At 45.8% G+C, this 14869-nt stretch overlaps 1 protein-coding gene across 1 annotated transcript in view; it reads right to left on the reverse strand.

Annotated features, from left to right (window-relative positions):
* The window catches only part of LOC144132925 (WD repeat and HMG-box DNA-binding protein 1-like), a 37108-nt gene that overhangs the window by 8761 nt on the left and 13478 nt on the right, over positions 1–14869 (reverse strand). The window contains exons 12-20 of the mRNA XM_077665668.1: positions 14565–14767; positions 11679–11924; positions 9273–9438; positions 7909–8029; positions 6432–6534; positions 5770–5831; positions 5598–5712; positions 4479–4610; positions 3475–3656 (exon numbers count right to left, since the gene is read on the reverse strand). Coding sequence (XP_077521794.1) covers positions 3475–3656; positions 4479–4610; positions 5598–5712; positions 5770–5831; positions 6432–6534; positions 7909–8029; positions 9273–9438; positions 11679–11924; positions 14565–14767 — 1330 coding nt within the window. The remainder of the gene's footprint in view (positions 1–3474; positions 3657–4478; positions 4611–5597; positions 5713–5769; positions 5832–6431; positions 6535–7908; positions 8030–9272; positions 9439–11678; positions 11925–14564; positions 14768–14869) is intronic.

A 14869-nucleotide genomic window follows, 5' to 3' on the forward strand; every position in this document is an offset into this window, starting at 1 on the left:
GCTGCACCAGTTAATTCCTGGAAGGTTAAAATCTCCTGTTATAAGGATGTTGGAACGCGAATTTGTATTTTGCAGCAAATAATCATATAAGGAATCTAAGTATTCCTGAGGAGCATTCGGAGGCCGATAGACCCCTCCTAGTAATATAGTTTTTCCAAAAAACTTTATTTTGCACCATATGCTTTCATGATCACTGATGCCGTTTAAGCGTGTGAATTTAATGTTATTCTTTATTGCAATTGCAACTCCGCCACCCCTTGATCCTCTGTCCTTACGGATAAGCGTATACAAAGGAGGCATTATTTCTGAATTTTGCACATCGGAATGCAGCCAGGTTTCAGTTACCACTAGGACGTGTGGTTGATAGGTCAGAATTATATCTTCAAGGCTCTGGATCTTATTCAGTACACTGCGTGCGTTCAAGGAAACAAGCCGTAGCGTCTTGGATTCCCGTCATTTGTTATCTAGCTTACGCGTGTTCGCACGTGTGGGTCGATGAGAGGAAGTTTCGGGTTGGGCAGGCGCAGATGATTTGGACAACTCTATTCTGCGATTGCGCGTTGCGTCCCATACGTACAGCCTGTCATCAACTTTGAGCTTATCGAAACGAAGGGAAACCTTAGAACCATTGTTCTTTTCTTCAGCCGCTGAACGCCATAATTTTGCACGAATATCCCGAATGTTTTTTGAAAAATCTTCCGATATAGCTACTTTTGTGTCCTTTAATTTGAAGCAGGAAGACATAACCTTTGTTTTGTCTACGTAGTTAAAAAACCTCAAAATGATCGGACGATGTCGCTGTGCATGTTTTAGGCCAATTCGGTGAATACGCTCTATTGAGTTTACTTCAACACCTAGAATCTTTTTAAAAATTTCTTCGTTAACTTTCCGCTCCAGTTCTACTGAGTCCTCCTCTGGATCTTCCTTTACTCCATATATTACGATATTGTTGCGACGACTTCTGTTTTCGAGATCATCTACCTTTTTGGTTAACTCAAGAACTAGTTTGTTCGTGTTATTGCAAGCTTCGTCCACTTTCTGCAACCTTTGCTCACAATTCTCAATTCGGCACAGTTCTTTCTCAATTTTGGTAATCCTGGTTTGAATATTCTTGACTGTCGATTCTACCTGTTTCAGATTACTAGTCAGCGAAGCCAGAGTCTTATTAGTCTTTGTTTGCTCTTTCAAAATTTTCTTAAGTAATTGGTTGTTTAACTGTGTCTCAGACTCTGAATCAGAAGTAGGACCAGGATTTAGCTCTATGTCTCCGGATGTTAGTAGCAATAACCTGATCACATGTAAACAGTCACATAATAGACCAAACAAACACCGTGGGCTTGGCAACACCGTCAATATGACTGTATCATCTCTAATAGAAGAAGTTAGATACTTGTCACCAACCTGGGCAAAAAGAATCGGGATCAGCATCCTTCTGTAACCGGTGTCACCAAGCCCACTGAAGGAATCTTGCAAGAGCGTCCAGTATTTATGCCTGAAGTGGTCGCTATCCGATGATGTCACCGAGCTGATACGCTGACAGGCTTGATGCACGTAGGGCGTTGTTTCTTGGGACAGCCGTGGCGATGGCATGATGACCAGGTCAGTCGGCGCATGCTCTTCAGGAGTCCTTTCGAACGGAGGGTCCGTTGATCCCACGGCGAAGTTCGCCCGGCAGGCGATCTGGGCAAAAAGAATCGGGATCAGCATCCTTCTGTAACCGGTGTCACCAAGCCCACTGAAGGAATCCTGCAAGAGCGTCCAGTATTTATGCCTGAAGTGGTCGCTATCCGATGATGTCACCGAGCTGATACGCTGACAGGCTTGATGCACGTAGGGCGTTGTTTCTTGGGTCAGCCGTGGCGATGGCATGATGACCAGGTCAGTCGGCGCATGCTCTTCAAGAGTCCTTTCGAACGGAGGGTCCGTTGATCCCACGGCGAAGTTCGCCCGGCAGGCGATCTGGGCAAAAAGAATCGGGATCAGCATCCTTCTGTAACCGGTGTCACCAAGCCCACTGTGTTACCAGATGTGTTACCAATCTCAAGCATACCTTATTCCAAACAGCATTTCAGAATACTGCTCTGAGCTTACCTAATGTTTTGCAATTTTTCACTGCTTCGAAATACCAGCGCTTGAGTGAAAAGAGCTAGCAATTTTTTCGTCAAAACACATTCTCAGCCAAGCAGCAATTTTCAGCGTGCCCACGCCAATCATTAGAACACAGAGCTAAAAGTAAGTAAGCTTTGAGATCATCATCATTTTGCTGCAACCATACCTTTGAACCTAGCAGGTCTGTCAAGACAAGCATAAATGTGACAGCTCAATTGTTCAACGTGCCTCCGCTACAGTCCACAAGGGTGGTGGATCGGGCTAGTTAGTGCACGCACGTCATTCCAGAAGCGCTCAAATTTGACACGGACACAGGGAGACAGACATGGACGAGCACTACTGAGGTGTCTCTAACTACTAGGATGCCTCTAACTGGGACAGCTTGTCTGATTATTTCCTATTAGTAGGGGTGCACGAATATTCGAAGTCATATAGTGAAGTATTTGATTTTATCCGAATATTCGGTATTCAAGATCTTGACGTATTCATCTCGAGCGAATAATGCTTCTGGAATGTCTGTTTTTTGTGGTTTCAGTTCAACATACCTCGTCCAGGATGGCACCATGACGTGCATGTCGCCAAAGCCCACACTCCGTGGACATCTGTTAGCGTACGTGCCACGTGACTGTGCACCTATGTGTATGGTGGAGCCAGTCTGTGCATGTGCAAGCACGGCGCTAAGATTTTTACCTTCCAGGTGTCTGTGCCCGCTTTACCCATGGTGCACATGTGCCGAAGCCAGGCCAGTGGCGAGCATACTGGAGGGGACGCGGCTTCGTTTACTTCCAAGGGATGAGTGTGAGCTGACTGCAGCTCCGTAGCCACTTTTCTCCGCATAAAATATCCTAATAAAGTGCAATGGCACGACACACATGGAAATGGGTGCCCCCTTTTGACGCCAGACGCAGGGTGGTCCTGGACTCCCGGTGCGTATGCCTAGCAGGTGTCCATGATGTCACCGCCGAAAAGGAACAGCTGTGCAATGATCCTTAAGAGCAGCAGTCAGAGGTCCCATGAATAGGCCTCACACTTCACAAACATGTCGACACCACATGTAGGTTGACTCCCCAAATATCCGACGGCAATTTTTGTAAGAAGTCATCACAGCATCAATGAGTGTGACAACGCTTAAATGCACTTTCTCTTCTTTTTCATGTAATGGCCTTGTGTGTTAGAAATATACATGATTTGGAAATTGCTTACTGATCCATTCAAGCCTTTTGGTGCACCAGAAGTATTCCAAATATTTGCTTTGAAATTATGTGAAAAAAATTTGAACAAAAGAACCCCTATTCGCGCACCCCTGCATTATGCGTAATGTGACCGCACAAAGTTCACAAAGGAGCTGATGCTGCAAAGATTTACCGGGCAACAGTGGGTTCCTGTAGGAATGGTTCACGCTCCATCATAAGGCGCTCGACGCGCTGAGCCAGGGCCAGCCGACGGCTCTTGGAGGCATACTCGACCGCCCCCTGGATCAGCCGCTCGGAGTCCATGAGGCGTGCCACGTCCAGCGCGCGCACCTCCCGTTCCGCCTTGGCTGCCAGCTGCAGCAGGCACACCACACAGTTGGTTAGGCACCACACCAGACACCAAAACCAAAATGGAAGCTCAAATGTTTCGGAGTACGAGCAGTCAGCTAAACACATTTCACTGGCTCCATCAACCGCAGCTGCCCAGCTGCAGGTCCGATGTTCACAGTACGAGAACATTGGCGACATGAGCAAGGGAAGAGAGCACAAGTGCTAATTTTCAAGTGGAGGCTTACTCCGATAGATAAAGAATATATATAACCCTGCTGTACTGATGACTTGTGAGACTGCATTCTTGGATAGACAGTGACCCTAGCCAGTGTGACATCTTCAGTGTTGCAGGTATACAATATACATGCTTACGCTGTTTGACGGTCTCTTTGATTTACCAAGTTCGGAACCATCACCGAGTAGCTCGGGACTGCGTACGGGCATGAAGCACAAGCACGAGCAACGCATACAGGAAGACCCAGGCTTCCCAGCGAACTCCCAGATCCGACATGCTTGGTACATCGAAGAGACACTCATTGTCTTTACAGTAAAAATTACCAGTCGCTAGACACGCTAGCACTGCACTTTCCCCTCACTGTAATGCCCTCTCGTGCCTTTGAAGGAACAATAAATGAAATGAAACTGCCAAAACACTCAAACTGGCAACAGCAGTTTGTTCTGAGCTTGTAACATGCAGTTGGAGTCGGCGTCCATCTTGTCATGCGTGCCGGCGTGTTTGTTAAAAAAAGGTAGCACTGAATTAATTCTCTAGAAACAATTGAATCAACATATGAACGCTTCAAGGCAAGATGGGGCACGAGTGACAGCAGAGTGTAGAACACATACTGCGAACAGTTTGAGCAGCAGGAGCTGCCTCCGGTTTCGAACGTCCACAAGCTGGTGGTCCTCCTCTGCTTCTGGATCGTCAGCCAGCTTCTGCAGGATGTCCTCGAGGCACCAGGCACGCCTCAGTTCCTCCTGCCAAGCGTGAGGGGATGCACACGCACATCAATGACCGTCTCCATCTGCTGCTGCTCATCTTCAAGCACAAACAGGCATTCCTTCACACTACCAAAACCACACACAGCTTCCCGTCCCCTCACCTCTTTCATTTCATTCCTCCATTCTGCCTGCTATCCTTTATCTCCCGTGCCCCAGCTCAGGTGCTCCAGTATCAACGGCAGATGCCGGGGCTAGCAAATATCTTTTCCTTCCTTTTTATTATTATTTTAATAAAAAAACACTTACTACTACTACTGCCCAAAGGAAGGTCTGACATGCGCAGTATACTACATGGCAGCACAAGTGGTGCTGTTATGGGTATTGACAGTAATTGGGGACTGTCATACTGCTAAAAAAAAAAGCAGTTTTCCCCAATCACGTTCAGTCATAATCTCATTATTATTTATTTTCTTGTATTAAAATAACAGAATAAGTAATGATGAGAGCCAGATGCATGCAAGGCTTGTAACACAGGAACATTAACAGCAGCTGCGAGCAACCTTGTCTGTAGAATAGCGCTCTTTTGCATGAAAACCATTTGGTAGCCCTGAGAGAACAAAGCAAATATTGCACACGCTGTGCTCTAAAAAATGTGCAGGAAATCATACGGTCTGATGCGACATATGTGTGCTAGCATTATTGGTTTTACATTTCTGCTTTGATATTGTGCACTTGATTTAGTAATCGCTTTTTCGTTCCACTGCTGAATGGCCTTCTGGAGAGTGGATACGGGTGGTTGCGGGTGGATGAGGGTGGAGATGGAAGCTTTCTGGGGAGTTGGGGTGGGCGGAGGCTCATAAGCGGAAGCCGCAATTTTATAGATGGAAGTACATTTGCCTACCCACTGGGGGGTGCTCAGATCCACTCCGATCCACTAGAAGTACTCGAGAGTGGAAGCTTCCGACAGGGGACTACACTGCCAATGCAGTAAAAACAAAGGAAATGTCAAACATAAAGGAGCACCTCAAGACGGCCCTTCTCCGAGTCCATGCCCAGGAACGGGAGGCTGAAGTCCAGCATGACCATGACAGGTCGCGGCAGGGTGGCCGGGTACCGTGATCCCTTGCAGAGCAGGGCCCTGCAAGGACACGCCGCTTAGTCCATGACAGCCAGTGCATTCGTGACAGAGCCTCACCGTACTTGCTGCCGCGTCTCACTCACGCCCAGCACAAAGTAGTGATCCGACAAGCTCTTCACCTGCAGCAGGAGACCGGGAACAACAAATTCTGTGAGCTTGTCGAACAAAGAAATAAAAACTCCGCACCAAAGAACAAACAATTTCAGTGAGATTGGAAAAAAGGCAATGCGCAAATGCGGCAACTTTCAGCGGGTCCCAAACTGTTAGTTTATGAGCCATTCCTCCCAAGTCTTCCTCCCTTTTCCAGACTCATCCTCATCTGCACATCTGCGTTTTCACAATACCAATTGCCCGCAAAGCGAACAGCCCAAAAATTCGTTATATAACAGCTGACATGGTAAATAAGATGTATGCGCTGCATATTTCATAATTCATTTCGGCTTCCTCAATTCTCGCCAGATTTTACTGCAATCGTAGTTTCCTTATTTGTTTATATAACTACATTTTTAACCAAGGCAAGCTCATCACAACCATTTCTGGTAATTCCCACTGTGTTCCCTTAGTAACCAGGCAAACTTTAGACACAATCTAGCCAGTCTGTTACCACTTGGTCCTTTTTGTAGAGGCAATCTTTACCTGGAGCTGCATGCACGTTCACAGAATCAGCATGCACAGTGATCCCCAAGGAATGGGACAAGACAGCCAGCAAAGGCACATACGTGGTCCCGTGTGTTGCAGACAGGAACCCAGCCACAAGAAGAGCCATAGACGCAGACGGCACCATCAGAATCCACATAGCAGAGAGAGCCTTCATCTGTGAACCTGCACAGATGGGAGACCCAGCACATGAGGAGCAAAGCCAGTGATGACAACCCAGAGCCACACATCCATGCCGCTGCCAGATGTGCTTGCCCCTACTCTAAGAGCTCTGGAAGAGCAGGGACGCAAGCTGTGTTTTTCGTGCTGTGCATTCTTTTCTAAACAAAGCTATGGCTACTATGCGTATGATGGAATGTTCTTGCAGACGAACTGCTTTGTTAAACAAGTGCAAAGACTATCCTTGCATCTCTTTTGGTTTTTCATTTCTTCTCTCGGCATTGCACTGGTTAGCTGGAAGCGATCACAACATTTTCTGTACACCTTGCACACCACTGTCAGTGCAGAACATGCGGCGAATCCCTTATGCTAGGTCGATTACAAGGCGCAGTGTTGCAGCTCCGACTGCATCCTCTTCAGAATTCGTTTACGGTGCACCCATAAATATGACCTCCTTTGTTCGCAGGCAAAGACATTTGCTTATGATGACATGTTATTTTAGTTGTGCATGACACACAAGAGTTCAGCATGATAAGGACATGAAAAGAAGAAGAAAGGTGAGCGTATAAACAAGCGAAAAGAAATAATGAAGGTAGGCCAAGGGCACTGGCTCGAATGCCAGGCTCATAGCATGTACTTATATCACAGATCTAAGTAAAATTTTTATAATTAGTTCTTCCCTTCTAATTGTCAAGAATAGCCTTTTAATTAGTTGGCCCAAAGTCACACAGAGTATTTAGTTTAGTTATTCACGTTACTCATAATGGCCCTCACCGGGAGGGTATTACATTGGGAGGAGGGGGATACAAATGTTTACTAAACAAGTTACACTTTAAGAAGTGCAACAATAAAAAGAATAATTAGAACAGAAGGCATAACACAAAAGGAAAAAAGGAGAGAAAAAATTAATCGCAACACATTGCCATCGCATTGAATGAGACCTTGGAATTTTTTTTTATGCCAGTTTTTCTAGTGATGTCCGACTGCATACTATCAAACTCAATGATAGTATGAGGAATGAATAAGTTTGGTGCAAGACGATGAATGTCACTGTAAGCATTTAACTTCTGAAAGAATGATCACGTCATAAGGTGACTGAAACAAATTGTCACAAAGAGATGGATGGTGATAAAGTTTATGCAAAAGTGTTAAATGAGTAAATTCCTGGCGATGCGATAAGTATTCCAGTTTGGCACGACTCTTTAATGCTGAGACACATGTGAAACGCGAGTAGTCTGAAATTATGAAATAAACAGCACGGCTCTGAAAAGATTCAATGTTAGTGATAATGTAGCCTTGATCAGGCTCCCAGTAAACAAAAAGCAATATAAACAAAAAGGAGGTAGTAGTACAAGGTCGTCATGTACGTGTGACACTCACCCTGCCCAGGCAAGGCGCTGCCTCTCGCCCAAAGGTACAGGTATCGGGGCCTCGGGATCCCTGGTGGCACCACCCACTGTGTACCGCAGCACAGCCAGTGCTTGACGCTCCGCTGTGACACCTGAGCACGCATGAACCATGCCACCACTCAGGACTCGCCCACTTCAAAGCACAGGATGTAGCGGAAGATCCGGAAGTATCAAAATGGAACTGACCAAAAAAAGAGCTGTGGCTGGGCCACCATTTCTGGGGCAAAGAATATGGCAGTGGTGACAATTTTTATTTTTGTCCTGACTGCTTATTTTTCTCACGTGGCATCCTGTGATATTCTGGTTAAGCAGGAAGGAGATGGCTTATCATTTTCATTCAAAACTAATTTTTTAAGCCTGCTGTGTAACACAATCAGTCATCATGGCAAGCTGGGAAGGCCTTTGGAGAAGGAACACCTGGAACAACTTCTCTACAATCCATACGATTGACAGTTCCACGTTAAATCCTTTCATTATGAAAAAAAAAGTGGCTCATAGACGGGAGCATAAGTGAGGGGTACGGCATGTCAAGAAGATAAAGATAAGGCCGTTTTCAATACATGCATTCAAATAGACAAACAATAACCTTTATCTGATTATTGTTCTTATTAAGAATTGATTCTATGGATCTTTCTGGGTATGCTGATGTCTCTCCCGCTGCTCGAATCAAACTTGTGACGTCTACACCAAAAAGGACTCCGTGATCATCGTTTTGAAGTGAATGGCTGTCTAGCTTGGCCTCTTGGATCAACACCTGTGTTGATGCATTGCCGTTTACAAAACCAGCTGTACATGGCGACACCTATATTTGAATTTATGGCCTTTTCTAGCTTCGAAAAGCTCTGTTCGCAGTGCAGGTGGCATCCCTGTCGTTAGAACGCCATAATCTATCGATACAGGTCAGCTTCAATTTGACCTCAGTGTCCCGTTAAGAAGCCAGGCAAGCATTATATACAGTACCGTTTTCAAGACATGCATTCAGGAAATGAAGCCGCCTTTCTGTCAAAAAGTGCCGAGGTACTGTAATAAATTTTGTTGCCAGTCTTTATGACACAAGCAGACCCGGAAACTGTTACCTAATTACCATAAAGCAGTGCAAATACATCTAAAGAAAAGGCAGTCTTGGTTCAAAATTCTCTTCGGGCCTCAGGGTAAAATGTGTGGCCCTCCAAAAAATTTGCTAAGATCCATGCATTGTTGACAGAAACACAACTACAACACTGCAAAAAAAAAAAAAAGGTGGCTGCAGTCATGTGGCAGTAAGAAAGCAGTGGTTGTCCACAGCGGTCTCCAACGCCCAGACCCGTGAAAGTTCCGAGCAAACGGAGTACCCACCGGCCCCCTGGTGGAAGAAAAGGGCCAGTGAACGGCCTGAAGCAACAAGGGATACAACAGGCCCTGGAGCACGCCAGACGCCCTTCTGGAAGCCACCTAGCGACCAGAGGCGCAGTAGTCCAGAGCCACAGCAGGCTGCCACCCAGTCCTCGCCTAATGCCAGCACCTGCACTCACACACAGCTCCCCTTAGAACTCTTGGCATATACTGGTCTTGGTATATGGGGTTTAACATCTCTAGTGGAAGGGTTCCGGATTAATTTCAACCACTCGAGGTTTTTTTAATATGCACTGACATCACACTGGCTCTTCGCCTTCATCGAATTGCAGTTACCACACCAGCATCCGATCCCGCATCCTTGGACACTGCAGTTGAACCCCACTGTCACTAAGCCACTGCAGTCTGCTCGAAGGTGGCTAGTGCATGTGTTGAAGAGACTGACAACTAAATTTTCAGGACCTGATTTTTTTTATATTTAGAAAACAGTAAACATAGTCCAAAGGGTCCCAATTTTGTGCTAGAACGTTTTGGCGCTGTGTTCAGCTGTTTCCTCGTCTCTTGTGCCTGACTGTGTTTGCACTGTTCAATACAGGACCCCAGTTTTGCAACGGTTTTGTTAGATATGCCGAAAAAATTTTTACCGAGAATTTTTAGATCAATTCATGTGCCCGTTTCCATGTATCCCGATGCTAAAAAACATGATCAAAGAGCACAACAGCAACTGCATGCTGGCAAAAGTGGTCACCTAAGAAGTAATATAACCACAGCTGCCAGACAGTAATTAGATGACTTTAGTGCAACATAGCATGTTTGAGTTTCCACACCCACTAAATCTGGTACGGCGCTAAGACATATGCCTCGCCGATGAGTTACGTCGACCGTAGTTGCCACTTAAACCAAGAAATGCGAAACACTGTGGTGCCATGTAGCAACAAATGTTCAAAGCCCTTATCGAGGCGGGCTGTGCTCGTGAAGGGAGCTATGCTTTTTATTGAAGGGCACACTTGAGACAGTGCAAAATATAATAAAATATGGCGAAAACTTCCGAAAGAAAAATAAACAACGCATTTACCAACACATACATGAGATTTTACAGATATGTGGTCATGTGGTGGGATACACCGATAATGGCAAGATTTCACCACAAGATGTTGCATCAGCTCATTTTATACAATTTTCAATGATCAATTAAAATTATAAATCCTCGTTTCTTCAATATTATAGTAGTGCTTGATTCTTACACCATGCGGAAGATATTTACATTTCCACCATAATCATGTGATACGTTTAGGTCAGCTGTTGATCCCCTTAATGGTTCTCACAGAGTTTTGTCGAAATGGGACAACTGAAAATATTAAACTCTGCAGTCACTGAGCCTCCGTGGAGCAATAGATGTTGAGAAACAACATTTGTGTTCCTTGTTCCCTTGAATGGCCTTTGAGGTCAAACGATGCCGATATGTGCTGGCCCTCACTGTGTACAAGGAACCCAAATGCAGTCCTGAAATGCCATTCTTGGTTTGCGACAGCCATTAGGTTGAGCCATGGAATTTCTTGAAATAACTTGAGGGAAAGCTGGCGGTGCTACACTTCATCGACCATGAAGAGGTGCAGAAATGCCGGGAAGACGAGGTTTCGAATTTGGCTTGGCTATGGTTGGGCATAAAACATGGATTCAGCCATAACAATATAACTATTCTTGAGGAAAGCCTCGAAAAAATGCTATGAAAGTTTTCATATCTGCCAAACACCTAACTTTTACTTGCGTTAAATTTATTGAAGAAGAGAAAAATGCACTAATGAAATAATTTAATCTGCGCTCAGAGGAGAACACCGCGGTGCAGCTGAAGATTCCGAGGCAGAGTCCGCGTTTTTGGCCCAACACTAGACAAGCCAAATAACAAACCTCGTCTTCCGGCATTCCCACTATGCATGAAGTGCTCTTTAAGATACATGCCCCCATAGACAGCGGCACCAGGTCTCTCTCTCTAGGTAATATCGAGAAACTCTGTGGGTTGGGCCACTAACTTTTTCCAGACCAAGCTGGCACTGCTACGCAGCACTGCACGAGCAGTTTCGGTGACGATTACTCCATGTTCCATAGGAGTGGCAGCAATACTGCGTTTTTTTGTCCAAAAAGACTTAACTATTGCCGTGGTACTGCTCAATCATGCATGAAGGTTGCCATGCAACAGGAGCATTAATGTTGTAAGAAATTGCACTGCTGATTTTTACAGGTTGTTATCTTATCTCCTAGTGAGAAGCACTTGCTGCAAATAAGCATGATCACAGTTAACCGCAACCACATCTTTGACCATGTATAATCAAGGGTAAATAATATAGATGGAGTGACGCAAAACGTGACTTATAAGAGGAAGGCTGCTACAGTCAGTCAACGGGAGCCCACCTCAACACTGTCAGTGGGCGTGTCGATGGACCACTCCTTCTGGCCGTCCCATGACGCGAAGTGGACGCACTCCAGGCGCTGGGGTCCAGCCAGCACCAGGGCCTGGTCGCTGAGTGCCGCCAGGGTGTGGCCCAGGGGGTTGCCCCGGTACATGGAGTGGTGCACTGAGGCATTGTGGAACTCCACATCGATGCTGCTCTCTTCGGCCGTGCTGTGCGCCCGCACAATGCCCATGGAGTTCCACACCTGAGTCCAGATGAGAGCTTGTTAGCCGCACCAGATTGACAACTGCCCCAGCTACTTGTAAAATGCTCTCCTGCAAACAGTTCTATAGACCTCCTTCACCCCGCGACGTCACGAAGTTGCGGTGGTGCTGATGTCAGTAGCGACTTTCGCATGGTAAGCAAAAGAGGTTCCGCCTGCCTGTGCCTACCGCAGCTGCCGCAGCTACCAACAGCTGCATCACGCCTATGCACTGCAGAAGCAGCATGTATTGACCAGCTGCGTCACTGTTGGATCCGCGTAGTAGCATAAAAGGAAATTTAAATTAGCCTCGATAGATTTCTCGCACTTAAATACCGCATTAGGAAACTGGCGCGAAGTCTGGGAGTCGGTCGGCACTGCCACTCAATGTACTTAATAGCATGCGAGTTACAGCGTTCATTCACCTGAACATCGGGATAGTAGGCTGATAATTGCGCAAGAAAAAAAAAGCGCATATGTAGCTGCACACGTATTTGTCACATTGAGCCGGTGTGCACAGGGCGCCGGCAGGTTCACTCGCCCCCAAGGAATGCATTCTTTTGTTGATAGCACAGCTTGTTTTGATGGCACGTTTTGTGGCATTTGATATTTACTTGAAACTGTTTCTTAATGTGACCGACTGAATTATTCAATTCGAGTAGAAAGAAGTCTGGTAAGCTGTGCCAACCTTGCGGGGTCGTGTTGGCGTGCTTAGAATAGTGTACCTTAAGTGTGCTAAACGCCACATGCTTTTTCATTGCATCATGCATGAGTCATGTTTCATGAGGTAGTACATGATCGCGAAGCTTGTTTGGAAAGAAGCAGCAGCAGGCGTGCTACTAACAGACACGTGGCGAGATTGAGAGGGAACGCGGCAATGAAAAGTGTTTTCGTTATTTATGCATGCGATATGCAACTAAACTTGGTGCAAATATGAAATTGCTACGCTAGTTTCAGTAATGCCTTTTATTTTTAGCTATACCTAGTGCACTTCTGGGTAATTATAATTAACACCCTCTTCAAGTCACCCAAAGGTCTTAAAAAATTTGCGCACTTTCTATTCAATTATTTATGCCTGCATGTACACAAAGCCCTGTTCTGTATGATCACGCGATTAGTTCTTCTTTTAGATGATCAGTACTTATGCATGCATAGTTACAGGAAAACGTTTCTTACTAAAGATAACTAACATAGTACTGCACATGTAGGAAAAAAAAAATTGAGAGATTTATTATGCTCCTCAACGTCTGAGGAATAGTTTGCGACAAATGGAATCATTCTATTTTCATGTGTTACGGAATTACAAAAGTGTGAGTGATGCCAGTCGCACAAAATTTGAGAGGTCAGAAAACGAAGCTTAAAGTTTATTCCCTCGTTTATGGCCTCTTCGCTTTCGCTTTGGTCAAAGAAATGCAGCACTGAAATCAATGAAATTACCTCACAATTTTCGACGACCACACATCTTGAAAGCATAATTTAATAATTTGTACTGAGTATATTGCTATGATTCTTCGTCACGAAGCAAGACTCCAGGGCTAGGAAAGAAAATAATTCCAGATATCAAAAATTTTCACCAAATCTACCAGTTTAACAAAGGGAGAAGTCGGCCTGGCTGGTGCGTGATCATACGGCTAAAAACAGCGCTTAAGCGAGACAGAGGAGATCGGGGACACGACGCTGTCCCTACTTTTCGCACAGCGCGACACGTGTGTCAACAGACGGTGAGCGCACGTCTCCTCCGCCGAAACAACACCAGCACTTCCCCTCACTACTGTCCCGAAGTAAAATCATTCCGGCTAGTGCAGAGTGTCAAAAATTATTTTAATCAATGCATATGTAGCGTATAAATCAACGACAAAAACGCTTTCTACATGTTTACTACTGACCATATATACAATACACAGTGGCAAACTATTTTTCTGAATACACCGCACGTGGCCAACGCGAGCTCGTGTACTTCGAGAAATTACTAAGTTGGAAGCATCAACCATTGCTGTGATTCGCAGAAGCTGGAAACGCGCCTACAAGCCATGAAAACCCGCGCTAACACCTCTCCGCGACGCCACTCCCTGGCCTTTTGCCTACCGCGAGCCCACTAGCGACTGCAGCACCACCTCGTTTGTTTGCAAACATGCAGGAGGTCTATAGTTACAAATGATTCATCCAAAGCCCTCGGCAAGATCGGCTTGGTTGCAGCAAAGTAACTCAAGTGACACCAGCTGATCGCAGTATTCCAGATGGAGAAAACGTAGTGTCAGTTTTCAAGAGGATAACCATACCCACCAAGACCCAGAACCTAGACGCGCAGGTGCTTCTGTGCACTGAAATGAATGAAGAAGGGCTTGCATGCTCACACATAAAAGCCTTGTTTTATAGGAAAGACAAAGCTGCTTCATGCATCAAGGAGGCTGCTTGAGAGTTTCATTGGTTTGACCACGTGTGGCATAAGCCAGTAAAGTAGTGCAACTCACCACCACAGATCACAGGAAAACACAAGGGGTGCCTCTAGTAGCATGAAGAGTTCCAAGATATCAAAGCATGAAGATGCATAACGTGTTTGCTGAATGTAAGCCCCAAATGAAGCTTTATTGTTTGATAAGCACACCAGAGCCTGAAGTGAACACGAGATTTTACGGTGCTCACCATGAATCGGTGCTGCAGGTGGCAAGGTGTGGATCCTGGCTGGAAGGCATCTTGCACCAACCGGGGCCTGTAGTCGGGCAGCACAGTTGGCTGTGTGAGTGGCTCTGCGGCTAGCGCTTTGGCTGCCTCCGCGCCACGGTCTTCCTCCGCATTGGAGTCCCCAAAGATGAGCGGCTCGTAAGTTGCCTTGATCTGGCCCAGGTCTGTCAGAAAAGAACAGCATAAAAGAAGCCAGACGCTGGGAGATGTGCTTCCAATGCAGTGAACGTCACAAAGCCACCCTGCTCAAATCCATCTCTGCTTCA

Source organism: Amblyomma americanum, chromosome 5, assembly GCF_052857255.1.
Source record: "Amblyomma americanum isolate KBUSLIRL-KWMA chromosome 5, ASM5285725v1, whole genome shotgun sequence".
Lineage (NCBI taxonomy): Eukaryota > Metazoa > Arthropoda > Arachnida > Ixodida > Ixodidae > Amblyomma > Amblyomma americanum.